The 24,257-nt window shown below is 37.2% G+C and overlaps 1 protein-coding gene across 8 annotated transcripts in view; it reads left to right on the plus strand.

Moving 5' to 3' along the window:
- KDM4C (lysine demethylase 4C) overlaps positions 1-24,257 on the plus strand; it is a 389,693-nt gene that overhangs the window by 57,133 nt on the left and 308,303 nt on the right. For all 8 annotated transcript variants that reach the window (XR_009223452.1, XM_058565774.1, XM_058565775.1 and 5 more), the window contains 2 exons: positions 685-860; positions 5,408-5,522. Coding sequence is in view for 7 of the 8 variants with exons in the window: in XM_058565774.1 (XP_058421757.1) it covers positions 685-860; positions 5,408-5,522 (291 nt within the window). In the remaining variant the exon portion in view is untranslated. The remainder of the gene's footprint in view (positions 1-684; positions 861-5,407; positions 5,523-24,257) is intronic.

A 24,257-nucleotide genomic window follows, 5' to 3' on the forward strand; every position in this document is an offset into this window, starting at 1 on the left:
TTACTTATTTTTTCATTGTTAGTAATTAAGTGTTTAAATACTATGGGAAAACAGTGATGTGCTGAGCCACCTCATACATGCACATAAGAATTGATAGTCCACGTGTCTTTCCTTCTCCATGTTCAGTGATGTCACGTTGGTAAGCTCAAATTGGCCGTGGTGGGAGTAGTTATACCATGGAAATAGACAAAAGCTACAAGTCAAGGTTTCCTCCACCTTCCCAGAAAGCTGGTTGTTAAACATTTACTAGCACACCACTCTGCTATTTGCCATATTGTGTGCAAGGTATTTAAAGAAAATAATATTGACTACACAAATATTGACTTATTTTTCTCATATTAATATAAACAGCATTTGATCTTTGGCAAGTTATTTTACTTCTGTGTTTCAATTTTTAACTTTAAAATTGAGAGATTAATAGTATCAACTAAAAAATAAGTTAATACAAGTACAGTATTTGGTATAGCGAGTACTTAATAAATTTTGCTGTTTAAACAAATCATATCAATAAGGTGAATATTTGGGGGAAGGCATTTCCCTTAATGCGAATCTTTACAGTTCTTTTACACATTTCTCATAGAAATGCTGACAAATTTTTCACGTGTATTCTGTTGGAATATGACAGCTAAATAACGACCGGGAATATTTTCAAGATAATATTTTACTTTATTATTTTATTTTTAGGTGATTCCGCCTAAGGAATGGAAGCCAAGGCAGTGCTATGATGACATTGATAATTTGCTTATTCCAGCACCCATTCAGCAGATGGTCACGGGGCAGTCAGGACTATTCACTCAATACAACATCCAGAAAAAAGCCATGACAGTGAAGGAGTTCAGGCAACTGGCCAACAGTGGCAAGTGAGTGGATTCAGTTTACTATTTTTATTTCTTTCAAAGGTATACGTGGACGTGGTCAGGAACCAAGTAGACGAGGAGCTCGTGATGAAAAGCAGGAGTCTCCTGCACGATCTCTTTTGGTCCTCATTTAATGTTTCTGTTCTTTAGGTGGTTGCCTACTTACGTTTAGTTTACTGCTAAGGAAATTGTTCCTCATTTTATCGTCTCATTCATAATATCTGTAAATGGGTTTTTTCTGTCTTTTAGTTGTCATGAGTTTTTTATTATACTCATGATTCATCTTTGTTATGCAAATTTTCTTGTTTGTATAACAATGTTTGAGTCTTAAATGATAAAATATATATGTATATATTAAAAAGATGAGTAATTTATTTTTTATTTTTTTTTAAATTTTTTGTTTATTGTAGTAAGGGATGAGTAATTTAAAAAGAAATTCCTTGAAAGACATGAAGGGGCACCATTATTGTATTAGTTACCGATTGCTGTGTAACAAATGACCCCAAAGGTTAGTAGCTTAAAGCTACAAACATTTAGTGTCTCAGTTTCTGAAGGTCAGAAACCCGTTTGTGACTCACGGCCTCTCCTGAGGTTGCAGTCAAGATGTTGGCTGGGGCTGCTGTCACCTGGGTGTGCATGAGATTAAGTCCTTTGGATGAATTTAGTTGATAACTTTTTTTTTAAATTTATATTTGACATAGTAAGCGCTTGATAGTACTTAAAGAATCTTAATTCTTTGTGTAAAGTTCCTATTATGGAGCATTCTAGCTATTCCAAAGGAACTGAAAATTTTATATTTAATTTGAGTTCCTTCTTTTGAATTTTTTTGGTAGGCATTAGTAGACCCTCATTGTTTCAGATCGCATTGATTGAGAATGTGAAACTTGCATCGTAGACTGGACTGGTTTGCTTTCAAACTCTTTAATAAGTGCTATTGGAACAAGGCCGCAGAAGCAATTTTAGCCAGCTTTTTATAAGTATATACTGATCACTGTATTCTGTTATCTATCTTCTGAGCAATTTTAGCCAGCTTTTTATAAGTATATACTGATCACTGTATTCTGTTATCTATCTTCTAGTACCTATTTCCAGAGTCATTCTTAAAGTGTTAATTAAATAGGTTAGTTCATTTGGTGGAACCTCTACTTGGCTACTTGGATATTTCAAGAGACAATTTGTATTTGAAAGTTATCAGATTACACTTACTAGAAGTTGTTTGTTAATGCTCTTAATAGTAATCATGACTACCATAGGAGAGGTACAAAGTGCTGTTGAGTTTCAAAGGAAGATAAGACCTCTGATTGTTAATCAGGATTGGAGTAATTTCATTTTGTAGGTGCTGTTGAGATGGATTTTGAAGGATGGTTGGAAATGTTTTTATCAGTTACAAAAGTAATACATGCTTATTTAAAAGTTCAAACATTACAGAAATACATAATTTTAACTACCAGAGACAATCATTATTAATATACCTAGTAATTCAAAATATTGATGAGAACAGATCCTCCAAGTCCCTTGTCTTCTTGTCATAGAGAAACTGGGATCATCATCTCTAGCCTATTTGATTATCCTGGCAAGGTATCAGTTTTCTATTTAGAGGGAGTTTATTTTACTAGGCACTTATTTTATTCATATCTCTGTTCAATGTTTTTGATCTGGTGGCTTAGTTGTAGGTTGGCTCTTCCTGAAGATAGCCATTCAGGTGACGTGGGTCTGTTTTATGTACCACTGTGTACCCAGTGCTTGGTACAGTATCTGGGATATGGTAGGTGCTGTTTATTTCAGTGTCTGTTGATTGAATGAATAAATAGTGTCATGAAAGTTAAAATATACTTGAAGTGGTGTAAATTATTAGACAGATTGTAAAGATTTGCTTATTAACAGAGTGTACGTTTCTTGATATGCTGAAGTTTAAAAATGAGTTTTAAAAATAGTTGGCTCTTTTTTTAGTTGTGAAATATAACTATTATGAGAAATTGTCTGAAAGGTTATTTCCACATTAAATTTTATTTCTTTGAAAGTTAATTTATCTTTTGAGTTGGATTAATTTCATTATAATTGTTATAATGTTAAAATACTTTTGAAAATTCTCTTTTATATTTCCTCTGCTAGTTTTATGGAGACGTTTTATTTCAGATGGCAGTGAAATGGGTTTCTAAGCCTCAAACCAAGGGTGTTGCTTGTCCACTCACTGCTATACTAGGATCACATGGTCTTCATGGTGGTTGTGGAATGGTCCTGAGCTGAGACTAATTTTCATGGGAGGCAGGAGGCATGCTGCTGGTCTTTCTGTTCATCTGTTTTCCTTCAGTACATGCCCTTGCATAGGTACACAGTACATAATGTGCTTGGTGTAAACAATAGAGAGGATAATATGCTCATTTGGTTACTAACGCCACTTAGTCCAAAGAAAATCTAGAGACCTCCAACATACTATGAAACTTTATGGAGGTGAGTAATATGCTCTTTTGCGTCACTTACATTACTGATCTGTACTTTCTTCTAGGCATGGAGCTAAGTGCTTTACGTAATTATCTGGTGGAGTCCTCACAACGGCTCAATTGTTATTATCCTCTTTTATAGAGGAATAATTGAGGTCCAGAGAGATTCAGTCCCCTGCCCAGGGTTACGTAGATTATAAATGGCAAAGCCTGGATTCAAACCCAGGCACTCTGGTCCTGGAGCCCTGTTTCTTAACAACTGTGCTATAGTGAATGGAAGGTTCTGGCTAAGAAGGTATGATTGAACCAGTTTTGAGTGAATTGACACTGGATTTGTGGATCAGCTGTGACTGTTTGAGAGTCCATTAGGAATGGAATCGGTAGCCAGATTTCATTAGAATCAGGCACCAGCTGAGTAAACTGGTTACTTTTTTCAAGTTTAGAATCAACATTTGTTTCAAATATTCAAGGATTTTAGAATTTAACCTCAATAGGCAACACCAAACTGTAGCTTTCTTTTTTAGAATTATGGGTTGTTAAAAATTGATCATGATTGAGTGAGTATATAGTGATAGATTCTTTAAGTCTTCGCGATTTAGGGCTTCGGTTTCCAAAATCCCAGAAGTTTCTCTAGATGTCATAATAAACAGCATCTCTTCTAACCTTTTTATCACCTGACTCTGACCTCTGGTTAGCTTATTTAGCTTGTGCCTGGAATTCCTGTTACTGCTGGAACCTTCTAATCCAAGTGGTGGAATGAAGTAGAGTTGATGATGCTTTCATGCCCATCCTTTGTATTTTTGGCTGCCCTGTGAGAGTCTAGTGTTCTGGGTAAATCAGCAAATTATTCTGTATTTCAAATACAGTTGTTAAATTGTTTGGTATTCTTGTCTATTGCTTAGATAACCAGTTTGGGGTCACCAGTGTAGTGGATATGGTTGTTAATTGTTCTATAATTATTTAGTCCTAGTCCTAGTCCAGTAGGCTTTATAGGGATTGCTACTCCTGTTAAACACCTTTTTTTTTTTTTTTCACTGTTTGCTCCATTATTTTCTCAGTTTGTTGATTTCTTTGCTTATTTTTTTCATGTAGAAACATTGGTATTCTTTTTTTTGTGATAAGATTATTGTTCAAAATCCAAATAACACAGAGAAGTAAGTGCCTTTTTGTAGTTCTTGTGTAAGAGATAAGTGTTACTAATTTGGTATATATTTCCTTCTGGCCATTTATTGTAAAGTTGCAGATATTTTTTACACAAATAGGATCACAGTATACTTACTGTTCTGTAACCTGCTTTATTCACTGTGGGAAGATTTTAATGTCAATGTAAAGAAAGATCTATCTTATTTTGTGTTCTATATTTTGTTTAACTTAGCCCTAGTTGCTGAACATTGGCTTGAGTTTTCAAATAATGCTGCAGCAAACATCCCGGGTCATATATCATTGCACACGTCTCTGTGTTTTTAGGATGAATTTCTAGAGTTGGATTTTAGGGTCAAAGGTATACATTTTTTAAGGCTTTTGCTATATGTTGAAAAAGTATTTGCTATATGTTGAAAAACTCTGGAAGGTTTTTCCCAGTTTATACTCCCACTCCAGCTGTGTAAGAGAGGTCTCATTCTTTCCTACCTTTAATATATTAAGCATTTATCAATCTAATAACTACAAAGTATTTTATTTTAGTTTTACTTTCTTGGATTTTTAGTGAGATTGTCCTTTGTCAATTTTTCTATAGGTGTTTTGTTTTTTTACATGTAAATTTGTAAAATTTCCTAGTATAGTATAATTGGTTAAGGATTTTAGAAGATATTTGAAAGCTAAAATAATGAATTTTTAACTAATTTCCTACTTCTATTGTTGATACTTTCAGGAAAGTCTTTTCTTAGTCAAAAATAGCAAGTTTTCATATAGAGTTATACGGGAATTTTAAAAGTATTCAGATATCTATGATAAATAGATTTGTATATTTACTTCTTAGGTTTGACAACATGAGTTGCAGTATTTTCATTTTGATAGAATTTTGTTTAGAAAGTGGTTTAAATCAAATGAGTGGGGAAAATCTTAAAATTGCCATACTGGTTTGTGCTTTTTTTCGTCTACCTTTTCCAGATATTGTACTCCAAGGTACTTGGATTATGAAGATTTGGAGCGCAAATACTGGAAGAACTTAACTTTTGTGGCACCTATCTACGGCGCAGACATCAATGGGAGCATATATGATGAGGTATAGTTATATTATAATAGGTTTTCTAAAGGTTCATTTCGTGTTACTATTTTTGTTACCATTTTAGGTAATTGAGAAATAGTCATTTATTGTGCTTTGTGTGATCCATAATTCCTCACAGAACAACAGTAAATAAAGACATATCAATAGGATTTCCTTTTTTTTAAAAAAAATTATTTTATTGAGGTTATATTGGCTTATAACATTGTGTAATTTCAGGTGTACATTATTATATATCAGTTTCTGTATAGACTGCATTGTGTTCACCACCAATAGTCTAGTTTTTATTTGTCACCATACCTGTGTGCCCCTTTACCCCTTTCGCCCACCTTGCCACCGCCTTCCCTTCTGGTAACGACTAATCTGTTCTCTTTATCCATGTGTTTGTTTATCATCCATGTGTTTGTTTATCTTCCACGTATGAGTGAAATCATGTGGTATTTGTCTTTTCTCTCTTTGGCTTATTTCGCTTAACATAATAAGCTCAAGGTCCATCCATGTTGTTGCACATGGGACGATTTTGTCTTTTTATGGCTGAGTAGTATTCCATTGTATATATATACTATGTCGTCTAAAGACGACATCAGTTGACATCAGTTGTATCCATTCATCAGTTGATGGGCACTTGAGTTGCTTCCACATCTTTGCTATTGTGAATAATGCTGCAGTGAACATAGGGGTGCATAAATCTCTTTGTATTGTTAATTTCATGTTCTTTGGATAAATACCTGGTAGTGGGATAGCTGGATCATATAGTATTTCTATTTTTAATTTTTTGAGAAATCTCCATACTGTTTTCCGTAGTGGCTGTACCAGTTTGCATTGCCACCAGTACTGTATGAGGGTTCCCTTTTCTCCACACCCTATCCAACATTTGTTATTTTTTGTCTTGGTAATTATAGTCATTCTGACGGGTGTGAGGTGATATCTCATTGTGGTTTTGATTTGGATTTCCCTAATAACTAGTGATGTTGAACATCTTTTCATATGCCTGTTGTCCATCTGTATATCTTCTTTGGAAAAATGTCTGTTCCATATCCTCTGCCCATTTTTTGATCAGGTTGTTTTTTTGTTGTTGAGTTGTATGAGTTCTTTATATATTCTGGAGATTAACCCCTTGTTGGAAATATGATTTGCGAATATTTGCTCCCAGTTGGTAGGTTGTCTTTTTGCTTTATTCATGGTTTCGTTTGCCTTGCAGAAGCTCTTTAGTCTGATGTAGTCCCATTTGATTATTTTTTTCTTTTGTTTCCCTTGCCTGAGTAGATATGGTATTTGAAAAGATGCTGCAAGGACCAATGTCAAAGAGTGTACTGCCTATATTTTCTGCTGGAATTTTTCTGGTTTCAGGTCTTACATTCAAGTCTTTAATCCATTTTGAATTACTTTTTGTGTTTGGTGTAAAATAATGATCTACGCTCATTCTTTTGCATGTGGTTCTCCAGTTTTCCCAACACCATTTATTGATGAGACTTTCCTTTCCCCATTGTATGTTCTTGAAGGTTAGCTATCCATAGATATGAGGTTTTATTTCTGGGCTTTCAATTTTGTTCCATTGATCTTTGTGTGTGTTTTTGTGCCAGTACCATGCTGTTTTGATTACTATAGCTTTGTAGTATATTTTGAAGTTGGAGATTGTGATGCCTCCAGCTTTGTTCTTTTTTCTCAGGATTGCTTTTGCTATTTATGGTCTTTTATTGTTCCATATAAATTTTAGAGTTCTTTGTTCTAATTCCATGAATAATGTCACTGGGATTCTGATTGGGATTGCATTGAATCTGTAGATTGCTTTAGGTAATATGGATATTTTAACTATGTTGATCCTTCCAATCCATGTGCATGGAATATCTTTCAATTTCTTTATATCATCATTGATTTCTTTCAATAATGTCTTTATAGTTTTCAGTGTGTAGGTCTTTCACCTCCTTGGTTGAATTTATTCCTATATATTTTATTCTTTTTGTTGCAGTTGTAAATGGGATTGTATTCTTGAGTTCTCTTTCTGTTAGTTCATCGAGGGAGTATAGAAATGCAACTTATTTTTGTAAGTTGATTTTGTACCCTGCAATTTGCTATAGTTGTTGATTATTTCTAATAGTTTTCTGGTTGATTCTTTAGAGTTTTCTCTATATAGGATCATGTCGTCCACAAACAGCAAGAGTTTCACTTCTTCCTTTCCAATTTGAATACCTTTTGTTTCTTTTTCTTGCCTAATTGCTCTGGCCAAAACCTCCAGTACTGTGTTGAATAGGAGTGGTGAGAGTGGGCACCGTTGTCTTATTCCTGTTCTCTGACTATGTTGTTTTCTGTTTTTCACCATTGAATATGATGTTGGCTGTGGGTTTGTCATATATGGCCTTTATTGTGTTGAGTCCTTTCCTTCTATACCCATTTTATTGAGAGTTTTTATCATGAATGGATGTTGGATCTTGTCAAATGCTTTCTCTGCGTCTATTGGGATGATCGTGTGAATTTTTTTCCTCATTTTGTTAATGTGGTATATCACATTGGTTGATTTGCGGATGCTGAACCATCCCTGTGTCCCTGGTATAAATCCCACTTGATCAAGGTGTATGATCCTTTTAATGTATTGCTGTATTCGATTTGCCAATATTTTGTTGAGGATTTTGTATCTGTGTTCAGCAGTGATATTGGCGTGTAATTTTCCTTCTTTGTGCTGTCCTTGCCTTGTTTTGGTATCAGGGTAATGTTGGCCTCATAGAATGAGGTAGGAAGCGTCCCATCTTCTTCAATTTTTTAGAATAGTTTGAGAAGGATAGGTATTAAATCTTCTTTGAATGTTTGGTAGAATTCTCCAGAGAATTCTGTTCCTGGACTTTTATCTTTTTGGAGGTTTTTGATTACTGTTTCAATCTCTTTAGTTGTGATTGATCTATTCAGATTTTCTATTTGTTCTCAATTCAGTTTTGGGAGGTTGTATGAGTCGAAGAATTTGTCCATTTCTTCTAGGTTGTCCAGTTTGTTGGCACATAGTTTTTCATAGTATTCTCTTATAATTCTTTGTACTTCTGTTATATGCATTGTAATTTCACCTCTTTCACTTCTAATTTTATTTATTTGAGCCTTCTCTCTTTTTTTCTTAGTGAGTCTGGCTAAGAGTTTGTCAATTTTATTTATCTTCTCAAAGAACCAGCTCTTAGTCTCATTGATCCTTTCTGTTGTTTTTTTAGTCTCTATTTTGTTTATTTCTGCTCTAATTTTTATTATTTCCTTCCTTCTGCTGACTTTGGGCTTTGTTTGGGCTTTGTTTGTTCTTCTTTTTCTAGTTCTGTTGTGTGTAGTTGAAGAGTACTTACTTGAGATTTTTCTTGTTCGTTGAGGTGAGCCTGTATTGCTATAAATTTTCCTCTCAGTACTACTTTTGCTGCATCTCTTAAGAGTTGGTTTGTTGTGTTTTTATTTTCATTTGTCTCCAGGTATTTTTTGATTTCTCCTTTGATTTTTTTCTTTGATCCAATGGTTGTTCAGTAGCATGTTGTTTAATCTCCGCATGTTTGTGCCTTTCCCAGCTTTTTTTCTTGTAGTTGATTTCTAGTTTCATAACATTGTGGTCAGAAAAGATGCTTGATATGATTTCACCTTCTTAAATTTATTGAGGGTTGACTTGTTTCCCAACATATGATCTATCTTTGAGAATGTTCCGTGTACACTTGTGAAGAACGTGTATTCTGCTGTTTTTGTTTTTTTTAAATATTTTATTTTCGTTTTTTGTGAGGAAGATCAGCCTTGAGCTACTATCCGATGCCAATCCTCCTGTTTTTTTTGCTGAGGAAGATTGGCCCTGGGCTAACATCTGTGCCCATCTTCCTCTACTTTATATGGGACTCCACTACAGCATGGCTTGACAAGTGGTGCATCGGTGCGCGCCCGGGATCCGAGCCTGCGAACCCTGGGCCACCAAGTGAGCGCTCACACTTAACCACTGTGCCACCGGGCCAGCCCTGTATTCTGCTGTTTTTGGATGGAATGTTCTCTATACATCTGTTAAGTCCATCTGGTTTAGGATTTCATTTAAGACTTCTGCTTTCCTTGCTGACAGTCTGTCTGGATGATCTGTCCATTGATGTAAGTGGGGTGTTGAGGTCCCCTACTGTTATTGTGTTGCTGTCAATTTCTCCCTTTAGGTCTGTTAATAGTTGCTTTATATACTTTGGTGCTCCTGTGTTAGGTGCATATATTATGTCCTCTTGGTGGAATGTCCCTTTTGTCATTAAATACTGCCTCTATTTATCTCTGATTGTCTTTATTATCTTGAAGTCTGCTTGGTCTGATATAAGTATGGCAACACCTGCTTTTTTTTGCTTGCCATTTACTTGGAGTATCATCTTCCATCCCTTCACTCTGAGCCTATGTTTGTCTTTAGAGCTAAGATGTGTTTCCTGGAGGCAGCATATTGTTGGGTCTTGTTTTATAATCCATCCAGCCACTCTGTGTCTTTTGATTGGAGAATTCAATCCATTTACATTTAGAGTGATTATTGATATATGAGCGCTTAATGCTGCCATTTTATCTCTTGTTTTACAGTTGTTCTCTATTTCCATTGTTTGTCTTCCCTTGTATTTCTGACTGCCATTTCAGTTTGGTGGTTTTCTGTGATGGTTTTCTCAGTTTTCTCTTTATTTACGATTTGTGGCTCTGCTTTGACTTTGTGTAGTGGTTACCATGGCTGGGCTGCTGCGCTAGGTGAGGGGGACACTTTCTTTTGTGCCCAGGCTGGCTCTCTGCTCACAGGTGGTTCGGCTGAGCTACTGTACTTGGTGGCCGGGCTCCTTTGCAGGGGATGAGCTGCCGCCACTTGCTGGAGAGCGTCCCCACAGGTGGTGCTGTGATGGCAGGGTGGCTCCTCCCACAGGCCCAGCTACCACTCCGAAGGCATTCGTGTGCAGGCTGGGCTGTCCACATTTCCTCTTACAGTCCTGCCAGCCACTGTGGGAGGACCCGTGACCTGGATCGCTGTTGCCGGGGTGGTGGAAGGGGGATCCACTCACCTAGTTCCACTGCTTCCCGGGGATCCAGTCCACCCGCCTTCAGATGTATGGTTGCATGGATCTCTCAGGTGTCCTGTTGTGCTGCGTAGGGAATCCTCTGTTGGTTAGTGAACGTCCGTTTAGTTGTAACTTAGAGTGGAAAGACAAAGGGAACAACTCACTCTGCCATGGTGCTGACTTCACTCCTCGGTAGGATTTGTGCTGCTGGTATTTTTCAGTTTGAAACTAGCTAATTGTATAAATACCTGAGATTGTTTAACAGTAATATGGTATGTGGTTATCTGGCTGATCTTTAAATTACTTTAAAAAATTTTAAAGCAAAGCACATTATAAAAATATTTCAAAAACAGGAAATATCCAGAATACTACCACGTTAAGGCAAAAGCAGTATTTTAATATGTTTTCTTCCAGTAGTTTTCCCCTAATCATTTAAAAAAGTTATATTTGAGCAGGGTTATATTCTCCTTTTTTTCCACAAATTGTGAGAATTTTTTTCTTTTTTTAAATGTAAATATTATTACAGTATTTCCAGTTATTTTTCATGAAAGCATAATCTACTGGATATAATCCAATTTTTTTTGGCTTCCCCTGATACTTTTAAACCCTATTTTTTGTTGTCTTTCTCTTTTGAAACCTTTTATCCCCTCTCCCATGGTTTTATTTTGAAAAATTTCTTGCCCACCAAAGGGTTGAAGTAGTACAGTGAACACCTGGATACCCTTCACCCAGATTCGCCAGTTGTTCATATTTACCACATTTGCTTTGTTTCCCTGTTGCTGTGTCTCTGTCTTTGTCTCTCTGCTGTAACATTTGAAAGTAAGTTGCAGACATCATGACAATTTACCCTTAATTGTTTCAACATGTATCTTTTAATTACAGCACAATTTAACATATTATATCACCTAATACATAAACCATGGGTCCCTAATTTTATCAATAATATTGTTTATGATTTGTTTTTTTCCCCCACTTGAAGGATCCAGTCAAAGATCTCCTTTTATAATTGATAAGTGACGTATATTAGAGACTAGGTGAATATACCGTTCCTTAGCAGCCTTTCACCTGGTGAATTTGCATCCATTGATAATCCTTGCCTGAGTCAATTTTTATAGTATTTGTAAACCTTTTATAATTTGAAGTAGAAAACAACTGGAAAGTGCATAAAACATAACTTGAGAGTTTCATGAATTATTGTAAGGTGAACACCTGTGTACCATCACTGACATCTAAGAAAACATTACCAGCACCTCAATTTCCCCTACATGTCCCCTTTACCATCATAGTCTCCCCCTTTCCTCCAGAAGTGATCACTATTTGGACTTTATGGTATCACTTTCTTCTTTTCTTTGAAAATGCAGCTCATTGTATCTTGTTTCTGAATTTTATATAATTAGAAGAATCATTCACTATATATTCTTTTATGTCTGGCTTCTGTCACACCTTATTACCTTGCTAAACTTTTTCTGTATTGTGTGTAACTAAGGTTCATTCATTTTCATTGCTGTGTATTATTCTATTGCATGAAGGTACCAGTGTTTATATATTTGTTCTGCTACTAATGATCATTTTGATTGGTTTTAGTTTTGGCTTTTATGCACAAAGCTTCTGTGAACGTTCTGCATGTTTCGCAGGGCATGGAAGCATGCCTTTCTATTGGGTGTATTCCTAGGAGTGGTTATAGGGTATATACATGATTAGCCTTAGAAGAAAACTGTTTTCCAGTTCACACCTTCCTGTAGCAATGTTTGTCACTTCCCATTGCTCTGCATCCTTCCTGACACTTGGTATTGTCAGTCTTTTAATTTTAGCCATTCTTTTGGGTGTGTGTAGTAGTATCTTGTGGTTTTAAAGTGTATTATTATTTTTCCCCTTACGTTCATTGGCTGTTTGGATTTCCCCTTTATCAAAGTGCCCGTTCAAGACTCTTGTGTGTTTTTCTTTTGTGTCATGCTTTTCTTATTGATTATAGTTCTTTATACATTCTGGATATGAGGTAGTGGCACAATTTCAAATTTTCTATGTGGATTTCCAATTGTGGAGCACTGTTATTAAAAGGACCATTCTTATTTTTGAATATGGACTGGGTTTAGATGATGCTGTGGAAACACTGTTGTCCTATTGGATGTAGTGATGGCGTGGTGGCTATATGTATATATTTGTTTCTTATCAATTGAAGATGCACATTGAAAAATATACAGGTGAAATAACATGAGGTCTGGGATTTGTTTTTCAAATATTTCAGAAGATAAAGTGGAATGGATGTAGTTGAATAAAGATTGGCAAAATGTTGTTAATTGAACCTAGATGATGGGTACATGAAGTTTTAAATGTGTGTGTCTGGAATATTAAAAATAAAAGTTTAAAAAAGAGAAAACATCCTTTCTCCATTCTCCTTTTAGATTTTCACTAGTATAAGTAACCTCTGTGTTGAGAATTTATTGTTTATTAAGGTAGTACATACTCACATAGAAAAGTTGAAAAATAGAGAAAAATATGAAGAAAAAAATAAAAATTACTCATAAGCTTACCAAACAAATAACCTTTTAATGATTTCCTTTTGGCATTTTGTTTTATGTGAGTGTGTGTATATGTATGCATGTGTTTGCATGTGTGTACATGTTTCCCCACCAAAGAGCCTAGGAGGTTTTGATGGTTTGTTGGCTTTAGAAGCATTTTCAATATCGCTCTCTAGAGGATCATTTCAGTATATTGTAGCTCCAGCCTTCTCTAGACTGCCAGTTTCAAATTGTGCCTTGTATTAAATTGTTGCTATATGTTTTTTGTATTTCAATTCCAAGTGTATTCTTACTGATTTATTCTTTAGTGATAACAAATCTCTTTTAAGTTTAACATGTTATGGTTACTTATATTTAGGAAAATGAGTGCCATTAACAGTAACGCTTCCTTACAGACCATGGCACCCTGTCTTATTAAACCAGCTTCTGTGAGGTTTCCATGGGAATGGGTAAGGCCAAGTGAATATGGTTGGTATTTTACACTTGGGGCCCAGCGAAGTTAAATTGTTTTTCCAAAGTTATGAGGCTAGTAGAGGGGCTGCCAGGTGCTCTTATCCCCTAGACCAGTTTTAAGGAAGCACTTGTGTATAGTCAATCTCATAGTTGTGGAGGTGTATAAAACTAGGTTGATGTCAACTACAGATTTCCCTGAGCTGATGGTTTATTTTGTGCCTTCTCTGTGGTTTCTTCCCTATAGTATCCTGGCAAGTTTTCAGGCTTCTGAAAGGAAGATTAAGTTGAGGATCATTGGACCCTGGGCTGAGAGTTTGCATGTCGGAGTGCTCTAAAATAAAATAAAACTCAGTCTAATTTATTTTTTCTAATCACCCCTTGGGATCATTGAACCTTTGTTCCTTTTTACAAATACAATTAGAAGCAGCATATTTGGGATGATTTTCAGAACAATTGACATAAAAACTCCCTGAACTAGCTTTCCATATTTGATAGTGAAAGAACGTAATTGTTAACTACACAGATGAGGCTGATGGACTTTGGTTTGCTGGGCTTATCAATTTACTGCTATATTTCAAAACCAGTTACGCATTGGCATTGCTTCAAGGGAACATTGACTTTAGACTTCAGGTCTGAGTAACTTTAGTTATTAAAATCCAATGAACAAAATCCACTGGTTTTGTGAACATGCAGTTTTAAAACATCCTCATCATTTATGGGTTTTGAAGCCAGGAATCTGTCAGTTTGGTAGGACCCACAAGGCGTAGTATTTTATGGAATTTCTGTAGGCTCTACGGGAGCAGTTAGTAGCTCCAGAGCTGAGCTGACATTTTCAATACTTTTGTAGCATCAAGAAAGACATGAGAGAGATATTGTAAACTGCTTCTGGTAAACAAAAGCAATCACACTCAAGACACAAATGAAAAATAACTTGTATTTGGCTCCTTGAGGTAGATGGAGAGTAACAAGAGAAAGAGTATATTAAAGAGAGTGATGAAGAGTGAGAATAATAATAACCTGTAACTGTCATGAATGTTTGAAATCATCACAATGAATCTGCATTGAAAAAGCCCATGTATTGTTTTGTTCTTTACTCGTGTCCTTGTATCGTTATCTGTTCAGCTCAGTATTTACATTGTGTTGGGAACTGGTTTATTATCTTTCATGGCATTATTTTGAAAGGGATTATAGTCATCAAATTGCAGTTCACTTTCTCCCCTAATTTCTGGTTATAGCTTTTTCCTTTGATCTTAAAAGAATGATTGAAAAACCATAGTCTTCTTTTGGTGGGAGGGGGAATTCTTGGAGAGGGCGTGGGGTGGTAAGAGAAATAGCTTGTGTAGGGTACAGAGATGAGTAAGGGTCCTGGTTCTCAAGAAATTCACAGACTTAGAGAGACAGAGGGGCAGTAAGGAGTAATGAGCCTGTCATAAGGGCAAATGTGGGGTCCGAGGGAGCCTGGAGGAGGGGCACTTAGAGCAGGTTGGCATTGAAAAAAGACTTTATGGAGGAGAGAGGACATTTGAACTTGGCCTAGATGAGTAAGTTCATCAGGTAAAGGAGGGAGAGAGGAGAATGGGGCAGGAACTAGGTAAATTTGAGGGTAAGACCACACTTAATAGTCTTTGTATTTTTACTGAATTTTGAGACTTTTTGCTTAGCAAGGGCTTGAGGAGGGTGAGACAGACCTGGAATGGTGGCTGTGAGATCTGAGGCAGAGCCGAGACGGGGCTTTGGGCCTGGGCCCCAGACTCTGGTGCTGTCCCGGCCCTGCCTGCTCAGATGTTTGTCTTGCGGCACCGGGCACATCTTTTAAAGAGCAAATGAGGTGTCTTTGTAGTGTTGATCCAGACTTGAATTAGGGACGAGAGTGTTCATGAAGGACTGGTTGAGAATAATCAGCCTTGATAGTAAAGAGAGAAGGGCCTGGAGATCCCAGGACGTGAGTCTTGGCCCTTCTTTCATTCTGCTGCTTCTTTCAGAGCTTGATTTCCTTAGGTGGTACTAAAAAAATCTCAGTCAACACCATAGACAACAGCCTATGGCAGCAGTAACAGTAACATGATTTAAGCAAGTTACTGTTTTTTAAACTGGACTATCAAAGACATGTGGTGACAAACGCAGCAGGTATATGATGGATATATGATGCAGAGCTGGGCTTGGCCCCCAGATTCTGTTGCTTGTCTTTGCAAATAAAGTTTTATTGGAGCATGGCCGTACTCATTCATTTACATATTATATATGGCTTTTTTTGCAGTACAATGGCAGAGTTGAGTAGTTGTGACAGAAATTGTATGGCCCACAAAAGCTAAAATATTTATTGTCTGGCCCTTTGCAGGAAAAATTTGCCAACCACTGATACTGTATATAGGCATAATTATTTGCTCTTGGAGAAGGATGCTAAAAATCATTTTGGGATAGGTGGGATAGAAATAAAATTCTGAATGTTCTTGGGGAGAATGAGAGTCATATACTTTGACTGCATTGGTGCCTTGAGACGATGAAATTGAAGTGTTTGGTGATGTCAGGAACGTTCTGTAATTAAAAAAGTTCCCAAACTTAGAAATAGAGCCACGTGTGTTCTTGGGTGGCCCTAGATGATTCCATGGAAACAGTAACATAAGTATTAGAGCCCTAAGTTACGAATTTTGTTGTTGTCATTATGTTTCACTAAGGGGCTGGTCCACTGATAAAGACAGAAAGTTTTAATTAGCCTTTGCTAACCGTACGTTTAAAAAGTTAGCCCTCTGTTAAAAGAAGCGTGGGATTTTCTTCAGGAAACAAACACAAAAAAGAAGACATAAAGAGGAAAGAAGAACAGGGAGCAAAATGTCCTGTACCTGTGGGATGATCTGACTTGGCTAAGGGACATGAAAGTCAACAGGTATCTGTAGGAAAGACAGAAGGTAGAACATTTCTAGCCATGTGTACTTCTCCAGATCTTTGAAGACAGTGCATCTCTTTGTTCTGTGTTTGAGGGCTAAGGATTGGCATTAACATTATTTACTTAGACCAGTACAGTGACAGAGTGAGTCATTCAGTCCTGAGTTTGTTCTTTGCTATGTAGGACTGCATTTCTAACAATACCTATCATGTAGTGTAATGGTGATCCTCTTAATGATGGTAATGGTTCATTAAATCAAGGTTTAAAATGAAGTTTCACATCCTTTGCTTAGGCTAGCTTTTATCTTCCTAATCCATAACACTAGAAGGATCTCCAAGAGCATTGTCTGTTTTCAAAAGAGTTTTTGCAAAATTTTCCCTTTGTTGAGTGGTGACAGATAGCTCCTTCCCGAAGCCCCTCCCCTATCTCCTCCATCACCCAGGCTTTCTGGTTTGAATGCTTCATATCATAACAGACATTGTGGTCTGCCGTGGCCCCTGTGAGCCTATGTTTTCAGAGTAGTGCACCAGCAAGGAGTTGAGCTATCTTCATCGTCACAGTTACCCCTTCAGAGCAATTTAGCCTTCTTTGGAGGCTTTATGTTCAGGTCCTCCTTTCTTCTGAAATATGCCTATGAGATGGCATGGCATTAAGACTGACAGGTTCCTTTGTGTGGAACCATCTTTGATGATAGTTTTCTGCAGTTTGCTGGAGGCAGATAGCATGTCTCGCTGTGAGGGGAAGCTGCTTCACCTGTGATCTGGAACTTGTGCCATCAATCACTGTTCTCCCAGACTTGCTGTGAAACTCAGCTGCTTCACTGAATCATGTTCCTACCCCATTGCAGCTGCCTATAGATCGCCGAAGGTGTCCACCACCCTATCCTGAGCCAGCCTGGTACTCAGTGGTCTCCTGCACTGAGAGTGACTATCAGTCTACTGCACAAGGAATTTCTCTAGTTTTTCAAATATCGTGTTGGCTTTGGAACATGATTAAGCTTTCCAGGAGCAACATGACCATGTTTCATAGATGGGGACATGTCCAGCTCACGTCTTATGTGCCTTCCTCCGTCAGTACACACCATCACTTCAACTTTTTCTAATCTGTGGGCTTTCTAGGCCTCTTATGCGCACTTACTTTCTTCTCGGACTCCTCCACTTTCTCAGAAGACAGTTTCACCAATAATGATGGGAAGATGATAGCATTGATGCCCAACACATTTAACATGGGCACATGGCATAATCCTTTTGGGAGAATAGCTGAGATACAGCTGAATTGCCATCTATGTTCTCTTGCCTAGATTTGTATACAATTGGAATGATTCTGTCAGTGGATGTTCAGAGTCATTATAGAGATTTTTTGATTTGGACAGTGAATTTTGGGTAAAAAAATATGTTATTACAGCAAATATTTGGAAAACGAGTACAGAAAACCAAGGATACCTTTATTTATGTGACTGTTTCTTCCACAGTAGACTGAGTCCAGTGATGGCAGGTATCATTTCTCATAGACTCTTCAGCCCCAGCCCCTATCACAGTGTCTGCTGCAAAAAATGCACCTAAATAATTGTAGAATTGGTGAGTGCATGACATTGGAAAAATGGCCTGAGGCCAGATCGTGGCGTTCCTTGAATGTTTTTGGTTATTATTCTGTACATCTTGAAGAACCGTTTGAGATTATTTTAGTAAGGAAGTGATAGGATCAGAATCATGCTTTAAAAAGTGTGATCAGATAATGGTCTATAAGATGGACTGGTCACAGCGAGAGGCTTGGAAAGTGTTTTGAATGAGGAGGAAGAGGGAGGGATTAGAGTGATCTCCCTGTGTGTGTTTTTCTGAACACTAATACCCTGAGGCAGTGGTTCTCAAACTTTTTGGTCTTAGGGACCCCTTTACACTTTTAATAACTTATTGTAGGCCTCAAAGAGCTTTTGTTCATGTAGGTTATATCTATCCTTGTTATTATATTAGAAATTAAAACTGAGAATATTTAAAAATATTTAATTCATTAAAAATAATCCATTACATGTGTATTTGCATAAAAAAAGACTATATTTTCCTGAACAAAAAATTTACAAAAGTGGCATTATTTTACATTTTTTTAAAATCTCGAATGTCTAGCTTACTAGAAGACCTCTGGATTCTTATATGGCTTCTGCATTTCATCTGTTGTGGTGTCATGTAGCCTCTGGAGAACTCCACCTTACACTCCTGGGAGAATTAGAGTGAAAAAGACAAATAACGTCTTGGTATAATTACGAAAACAGTTTTGATGCCCCAGACCCAGATGGGATTTGGGTATCTCCCAATGGTCCCCACATAACACTTTGAAAACCGATACCTTAAGATATTTAACAAAAGATTTCTTCTCTGATCTCAGTCTGCATAGATGATGCAGTGATCTTGAGGCAAGCTAACAGTGTTCCATTCTTGTTTACTGACCTTCAGGTCACTGATAGGCACCTCAGAGACCTAATCACTTTAGGAGACAGTGGTTCTCAAACTGAAAGTTAGGCAGTTTCTTAGGGGACCTTCATGCCATATAACTCAGGCAAAATTTTACAAGCAGAAAACAGACTTAGCATGTGAACTCAAGTCCCTGCATCTCAAAATGTAGAAAATATTTTAAAGAAATTATATTCCCAGTATTTTCTTTTAATATTAATTTACTAGTCTATTGCTTTTGTCATCCAGGTATTTATTAATAGACACTTGACAGAAAATTCAAAATAGTTTGAAAAATACTGTGGCAAACCTTTAAACAAAAGTATCATGTCTTATACTGTTATGTGTTTCTCCTTGAGAGATGGGGAAAAGGTTTTTTTTGCTGTGCGTGTACTGGGTGGGTAGGTGTGTGCATGGGGTCCTCTTTATAATTTCTCTTTTCAGTTTTCTTTATAGACTATGATTATAAATGTATAAATTTTTAAGGTAAAAATTACCTTTTTGTTAATATAAATGTTAAATATAAAAAAATTGGAAAGTATTACACAAGAGAGAAAATCGAAATGATTCATAATCCTGGCATTCAGAGATAACAGCTGTCAAAAAAGTTTAGTGTATTTTTTATTTTTTTCTCTCTACTTAGTGCTTGATAATTGTATTTTTTTAACAGATGTAGTATCATAGTGAACATAGTTGGTCTTGTTTTTTCCCCCTCCCATTTTAACACATCGTGAATACTTTCTCTTGATGACAGATGTTCTTCAACAGGGTGAGTTAGCATTTATTTTGTCTGTCTTACTTTTGTTGGTAGGATGGTTTTCTTGGGCAGAGGAAAGCAGATAAATCTAAAGATTTAGATGAAGAGGGATGCAGGAAGGCTGTGGAGGCAGGGGGAGTATGACATTCTTGGTCTTGCGTGGGTCAGTGTTGGGTAGGCCACATGGTTCACAGTGGGGTGGCGAGATCATTGCTAACCTGAGAGAGGAGCACTTTGCCTCATTTCCTGCCTTTCTTCCACAGCCTCTTGAAATAGAAAGCTATATTAAACAGCGTGGACTATTTGACCTGTTTACTTATGTAATCAATGCTTACCATCCCTAGCTGTGACTTTCGGGAAACCTCTGTCTTTGCCTTAGAGTCTTCATCTGTAAAGGAAAGGAATTGAATTAACAGCCCTCTGAAGTTCCTGCCAGCTTAAAGATATTTGCTTTATGATAAGCAACATTTCTTCAAGAAGGTGAACTGAATTCTTTGATAGTGAATCTTTATGAGTTCTAGATTTCTTTTGTATTAGAATCTGGTCAAGAACCTCTTTATAAGAACTCTGTTGGCTGAAGCATGGGAATCTTTTCATACCAAAATTTTAGTCTTAATGGCATTTAACCTTACAGATGACATTTTTTTCTCTTCCCACAGTGGTGTAGCTTAAATACCTTCATCCACTAGATGGTGCTCTTGGACAACACATTTATCTAATGCTGTGGGTTTCCAAATGAGGTGAAACAGTTTAAACTATTTGAGTCATCAGGAGACTTCCTTTCCATTTTGTATTTTTATCGTGCCAGGATATCATTTATCCTGAAATAGGAAATAATTTGAAGCCAGAACTCTTAACTGTATGTGTAATTTTCACATCCAAGACAAAATGTCATTATTCTAGACATGTTTTGGAGTAAAGAGAGAGCTACTGGCCTATAGGATCATGACTTTCAGATTTTAGTTCTGTGAAATAAGGCTCCTAGTTAATCAGAACTCATTTGCCAGCATGTTATGGCTGATCTTCAGTGAAAGAAGTCTTAGCCTGCACTATCCCAAATTATGCATCCAGACAGAGGAGGTGATGGTAGTTCTTTCTATTCACTGCTCACATTGCATCTAGAGTGTTGCGTCAGTTCTGGAAGCTATGCTTTCAGAGGAGTATTGCCAAGGAATTGTCGATGGAAGAGAGTTAAAGTTCAGATGCAGAGTGACCTCAGAGAACACCGCTGCTACCTGAAGTGTCTTGCATGTGAGAGGGTTAGGTGGGATCACTGTGGGGAAGATCAGTTTTGTCTCTGGAATAACTTTCTAAAGAATCACAGCTGTCACAGAATAGATTGGGCTGCCTGCCATTCAAGGTAAGGAGCTACTGACTGTGGGATGTTCACGGGGAAAACTGCCTGATCTTATGTCAGAAATAATTTAAAAGAATTTTGGGTTGGATAGGATTTGGATAGAATTGGTCAGTTTTGTTTTAACTCTTCTCTTTACCTCTTAACTGTCAAACTTCACAATTAAAGTATACTTAGATGTTCAGTAAAGTGCTAAATTGGTAAACCAACAAATACGTGTGGAGTCCCATGCTGAGCAGTTTGTGGGAGTGTGAGAAGTGTTAGGGATGCCACTGCGGGGTGCTTACTTGTTAGCTGGAGAGTCAGGAATGCTTTCCCTAAGGGGTAAATAACACATACAGGGCAGACTAGGCGCCCCATGGGTGGTATGAAGACTCTGCACCGTAAGAATGAAAAGAGATTAAGCTTCTTGGGGACTGGCACAATCCCTGGATTGTGGTGAGAATTCAGGGCATCAGACATGTGAGCCACAGGGAGGAGTGAGGATGCTAAGAGTGTTCTGGGGGTACTGGATGATCAGTGTGCCTGGTGGCGGATATCTGTGGGCAAGTGTTATTAGGGAAACAGCAGTGGGAATTACCAAAGGGGAGAGAACATGAAACCCAGAGGAGAAAAACTAGAGTTTTAGTGCTGAATTCAGGTGATGATCATAAAATCATTGACGATTTTACCTGGAAGGGGTCTTGGAGATCACGATGTAGCCAACACATTTATAGATGAGGAGTCTCGGACCAAAATGTTAGGAATTATCCAAAATGACACCTACTTAGTGGCAGCGCTGGGAGACCCCTTTGCCTGTTCTCTTTCTGCTATTTTAGACTGTCACCAGGAAGGATTATTAGAACTTTGAACTATATTGTGTCCTCCAATCCTCTTCGTCTCTAGGATTAGTATTTGCCAGGGTCTTCTCTCGATGCCTGGTATCATCAGAGGCAAGCCTCTTCCTTCCGTTGCAGCCTTGATCTTGCCTGGTTTACAAAAGGACTTTGATAAGGCACGTATATTCAAAGCCTAGTTCCTACTTTGGCCCCACCCTTCCCTGTTTTTTAAAAAAAAAAAAGATGAAGATAATCTAGATTTCATCTTTATGATTTTTTAAGTCGTAGAAGCAGGTTTTTTTTTCTAAGAGAATTTATAGAGTAGAAAGATTCAAATAACTGTTGTCTAAAAGGGACTATTGGTCCACACCTTCTGTTTCTAGAGTCTATTTTAGAAATGGTCGGAAATATAGATCAACGTTTATATATCAAAATTGTTTTCCAGTGTTTTTTAAAAGAATTATAGCAAAAAATATAAAGCAACCTGTATGTCGCAAAGGAAAATAATGATACAAATTGTTATAGACGTGAAGTAATATAGAATAAATGTTAGGAATATGTTCATAATTCAATGGTGAGTGAATAAACCGGGATTACTGTGTATCGATATACCCCCAAGACCTTGAAATGCCCACACTGGATTTCCAGTATTGTATACAATTCCCCTCGTTAATCATCCACTTGACCATGGGAAGGGAGCCGTGGGTCTGGCTGAGGTGGAGAGGTTGGGGAACTGCTCTCACACTCTAGCTTCCTGGATGGATTCCTCAAAATAAGTCATCACCTGTCAGTGGGCTTTTGGAGTCACTGGAACAGAGTTAGGGCCATGAATTCCAGGAGTCTGATTCTAATTATGTTCTAATTAAAAACATTTTTTTCAGAGAAAGATATCACTAAAGTGATAAAATAGTTTTATTTGTAGGTTTATAAGTTTGATTTTAAGAACTTAATGTTCCAAATGTTCTACAATGAGAAAATATAGTTTTATATTCAGGAAAATTATTGTTAGTTTTCCCTTTTTCATTGAAGGAATAATGTTGAGCCTATGTATATGATCTACCATTTTATGCTGTGAGGAATAAAAATGAGACCGTTGGCAATACTTTAGGTTGTTTTTTTTTTGTGAAGAATGAAAGGGAAAGTCAACACCACCAGCCCTCTGCCAAGTGTTAGGAGAGTGTGTTAACTATAAAGTTGCTTTAAGTGAGAAATAGCGAGAGAGAAATGAAGCAAGGTGGAAAAAACAAACAACGGGAGAAACAGAAGTAAAAGTAGATAGAGTCCTATAGAAGAATTGGGAGAAACAGATATTTTCTTTGTCTAAATTGGGATTTTCCTGAAATTTAGTAGTTATAAAAAGGCTCATGTCCAGCTCATACTTTGGTACCATTCAAAAGCTAAGTGGCTTCTACTTTTCCTTTAGTAGAATAACATTAGTGTCACAGACATTGATATATCACTTTCTGACTTGAATCTACTAGAGAATGGGGGAAGTGGGGACCTATGGATTTGGTTACTAAGGAGGAAATGTATTAGTCAGACATTATTTTGCTGTCAGTAATGGAGACCTCAGAATCAATGGCTGAAACAAATTAGGTGTTTAGTTTTCATGTAAAAATTTGTGGCAGGTAGTCCAGGGCCGGTGTGTTGGTTTCATGATGTTATCATAGACTCCTACTTCAGCAATTTCTTCTGCCGTCCTCACGATGAGATCCTTACCCTTGTGCTCTTCTGGTAGCTGCTCAAGCTCATCATGTTTGAATGTCTGGTGGAGGGAAGCAGGAGGAAGGGCGAAGGGCACCAAGAACCTGTGCCTGCTGAGGCAGCCCCTTCAAACCTTTCTCCTGGAAGCCCTGCCCAGTGATGACTAGTATGTTTCATTGGCCAGAACCATGTACTATGACTAGCTTTAGCTGCAAGGGAAGCTGGAAATGCAGATTTTATCCAGCTACATTGTTCTTTGAATTAAATGGGGTTCTATCAGTAAAGAGGATGAAAATAGATACTTAGTACTTAGGCAATTTCTGTCATAAAAGTTTATTATAACACGCAGTGATTTTGAAATACTGTGTTATTCTGCAGTATAATCCACTTTTAGAGAGTTGAACGAGACCAGGGCTTAATAGTCTAGAAAATATGAATGCATTAGTAAAGATTGTTGTGTTTTTAATTTCCTATATATAAAAATAGCTTGTCAGGGTCTGAGTATAGCATTTTACTGTTTTATTGAATGTTGAGATATTGATCCTTTTTAACGGAGAACAGGGCTTCACATGGTTCAAGTTCCCTTTAGGATTTTCTGCAAGGGCCACATGTAGATATGTAAATAAAGTTAACAATTCTGTTATTTCTGTGATTTATTTATTTATTTATTTCCCCCCCCAAAGCCCCAGTAGATAGTTGTATGTCATAGTTGCACATCCTTCTAGTTGCTGTATGTGGGACTCAGCATGGCTGGAGAAGCGGTGTGTTGGTACACGCCCAGGATCCAAACCTGGGC

The sequence above is a fragment of the Diceros bicornis genome, chromosome 22, assembly GCF_020826845.1.
Source record: "Diceros bicornis minor isolate mBicDic1 chromosome 22, mDicBic1.mat.cur, whole genome shotgun sequence".
Classification (NCBI taxonomy): domain Eukaryota; kingdom Metazoa; phylum Chordata; class Mammalia; order Perissodactyla; family Rhinocerotidae; genus Diceros; species Diceros bicornis.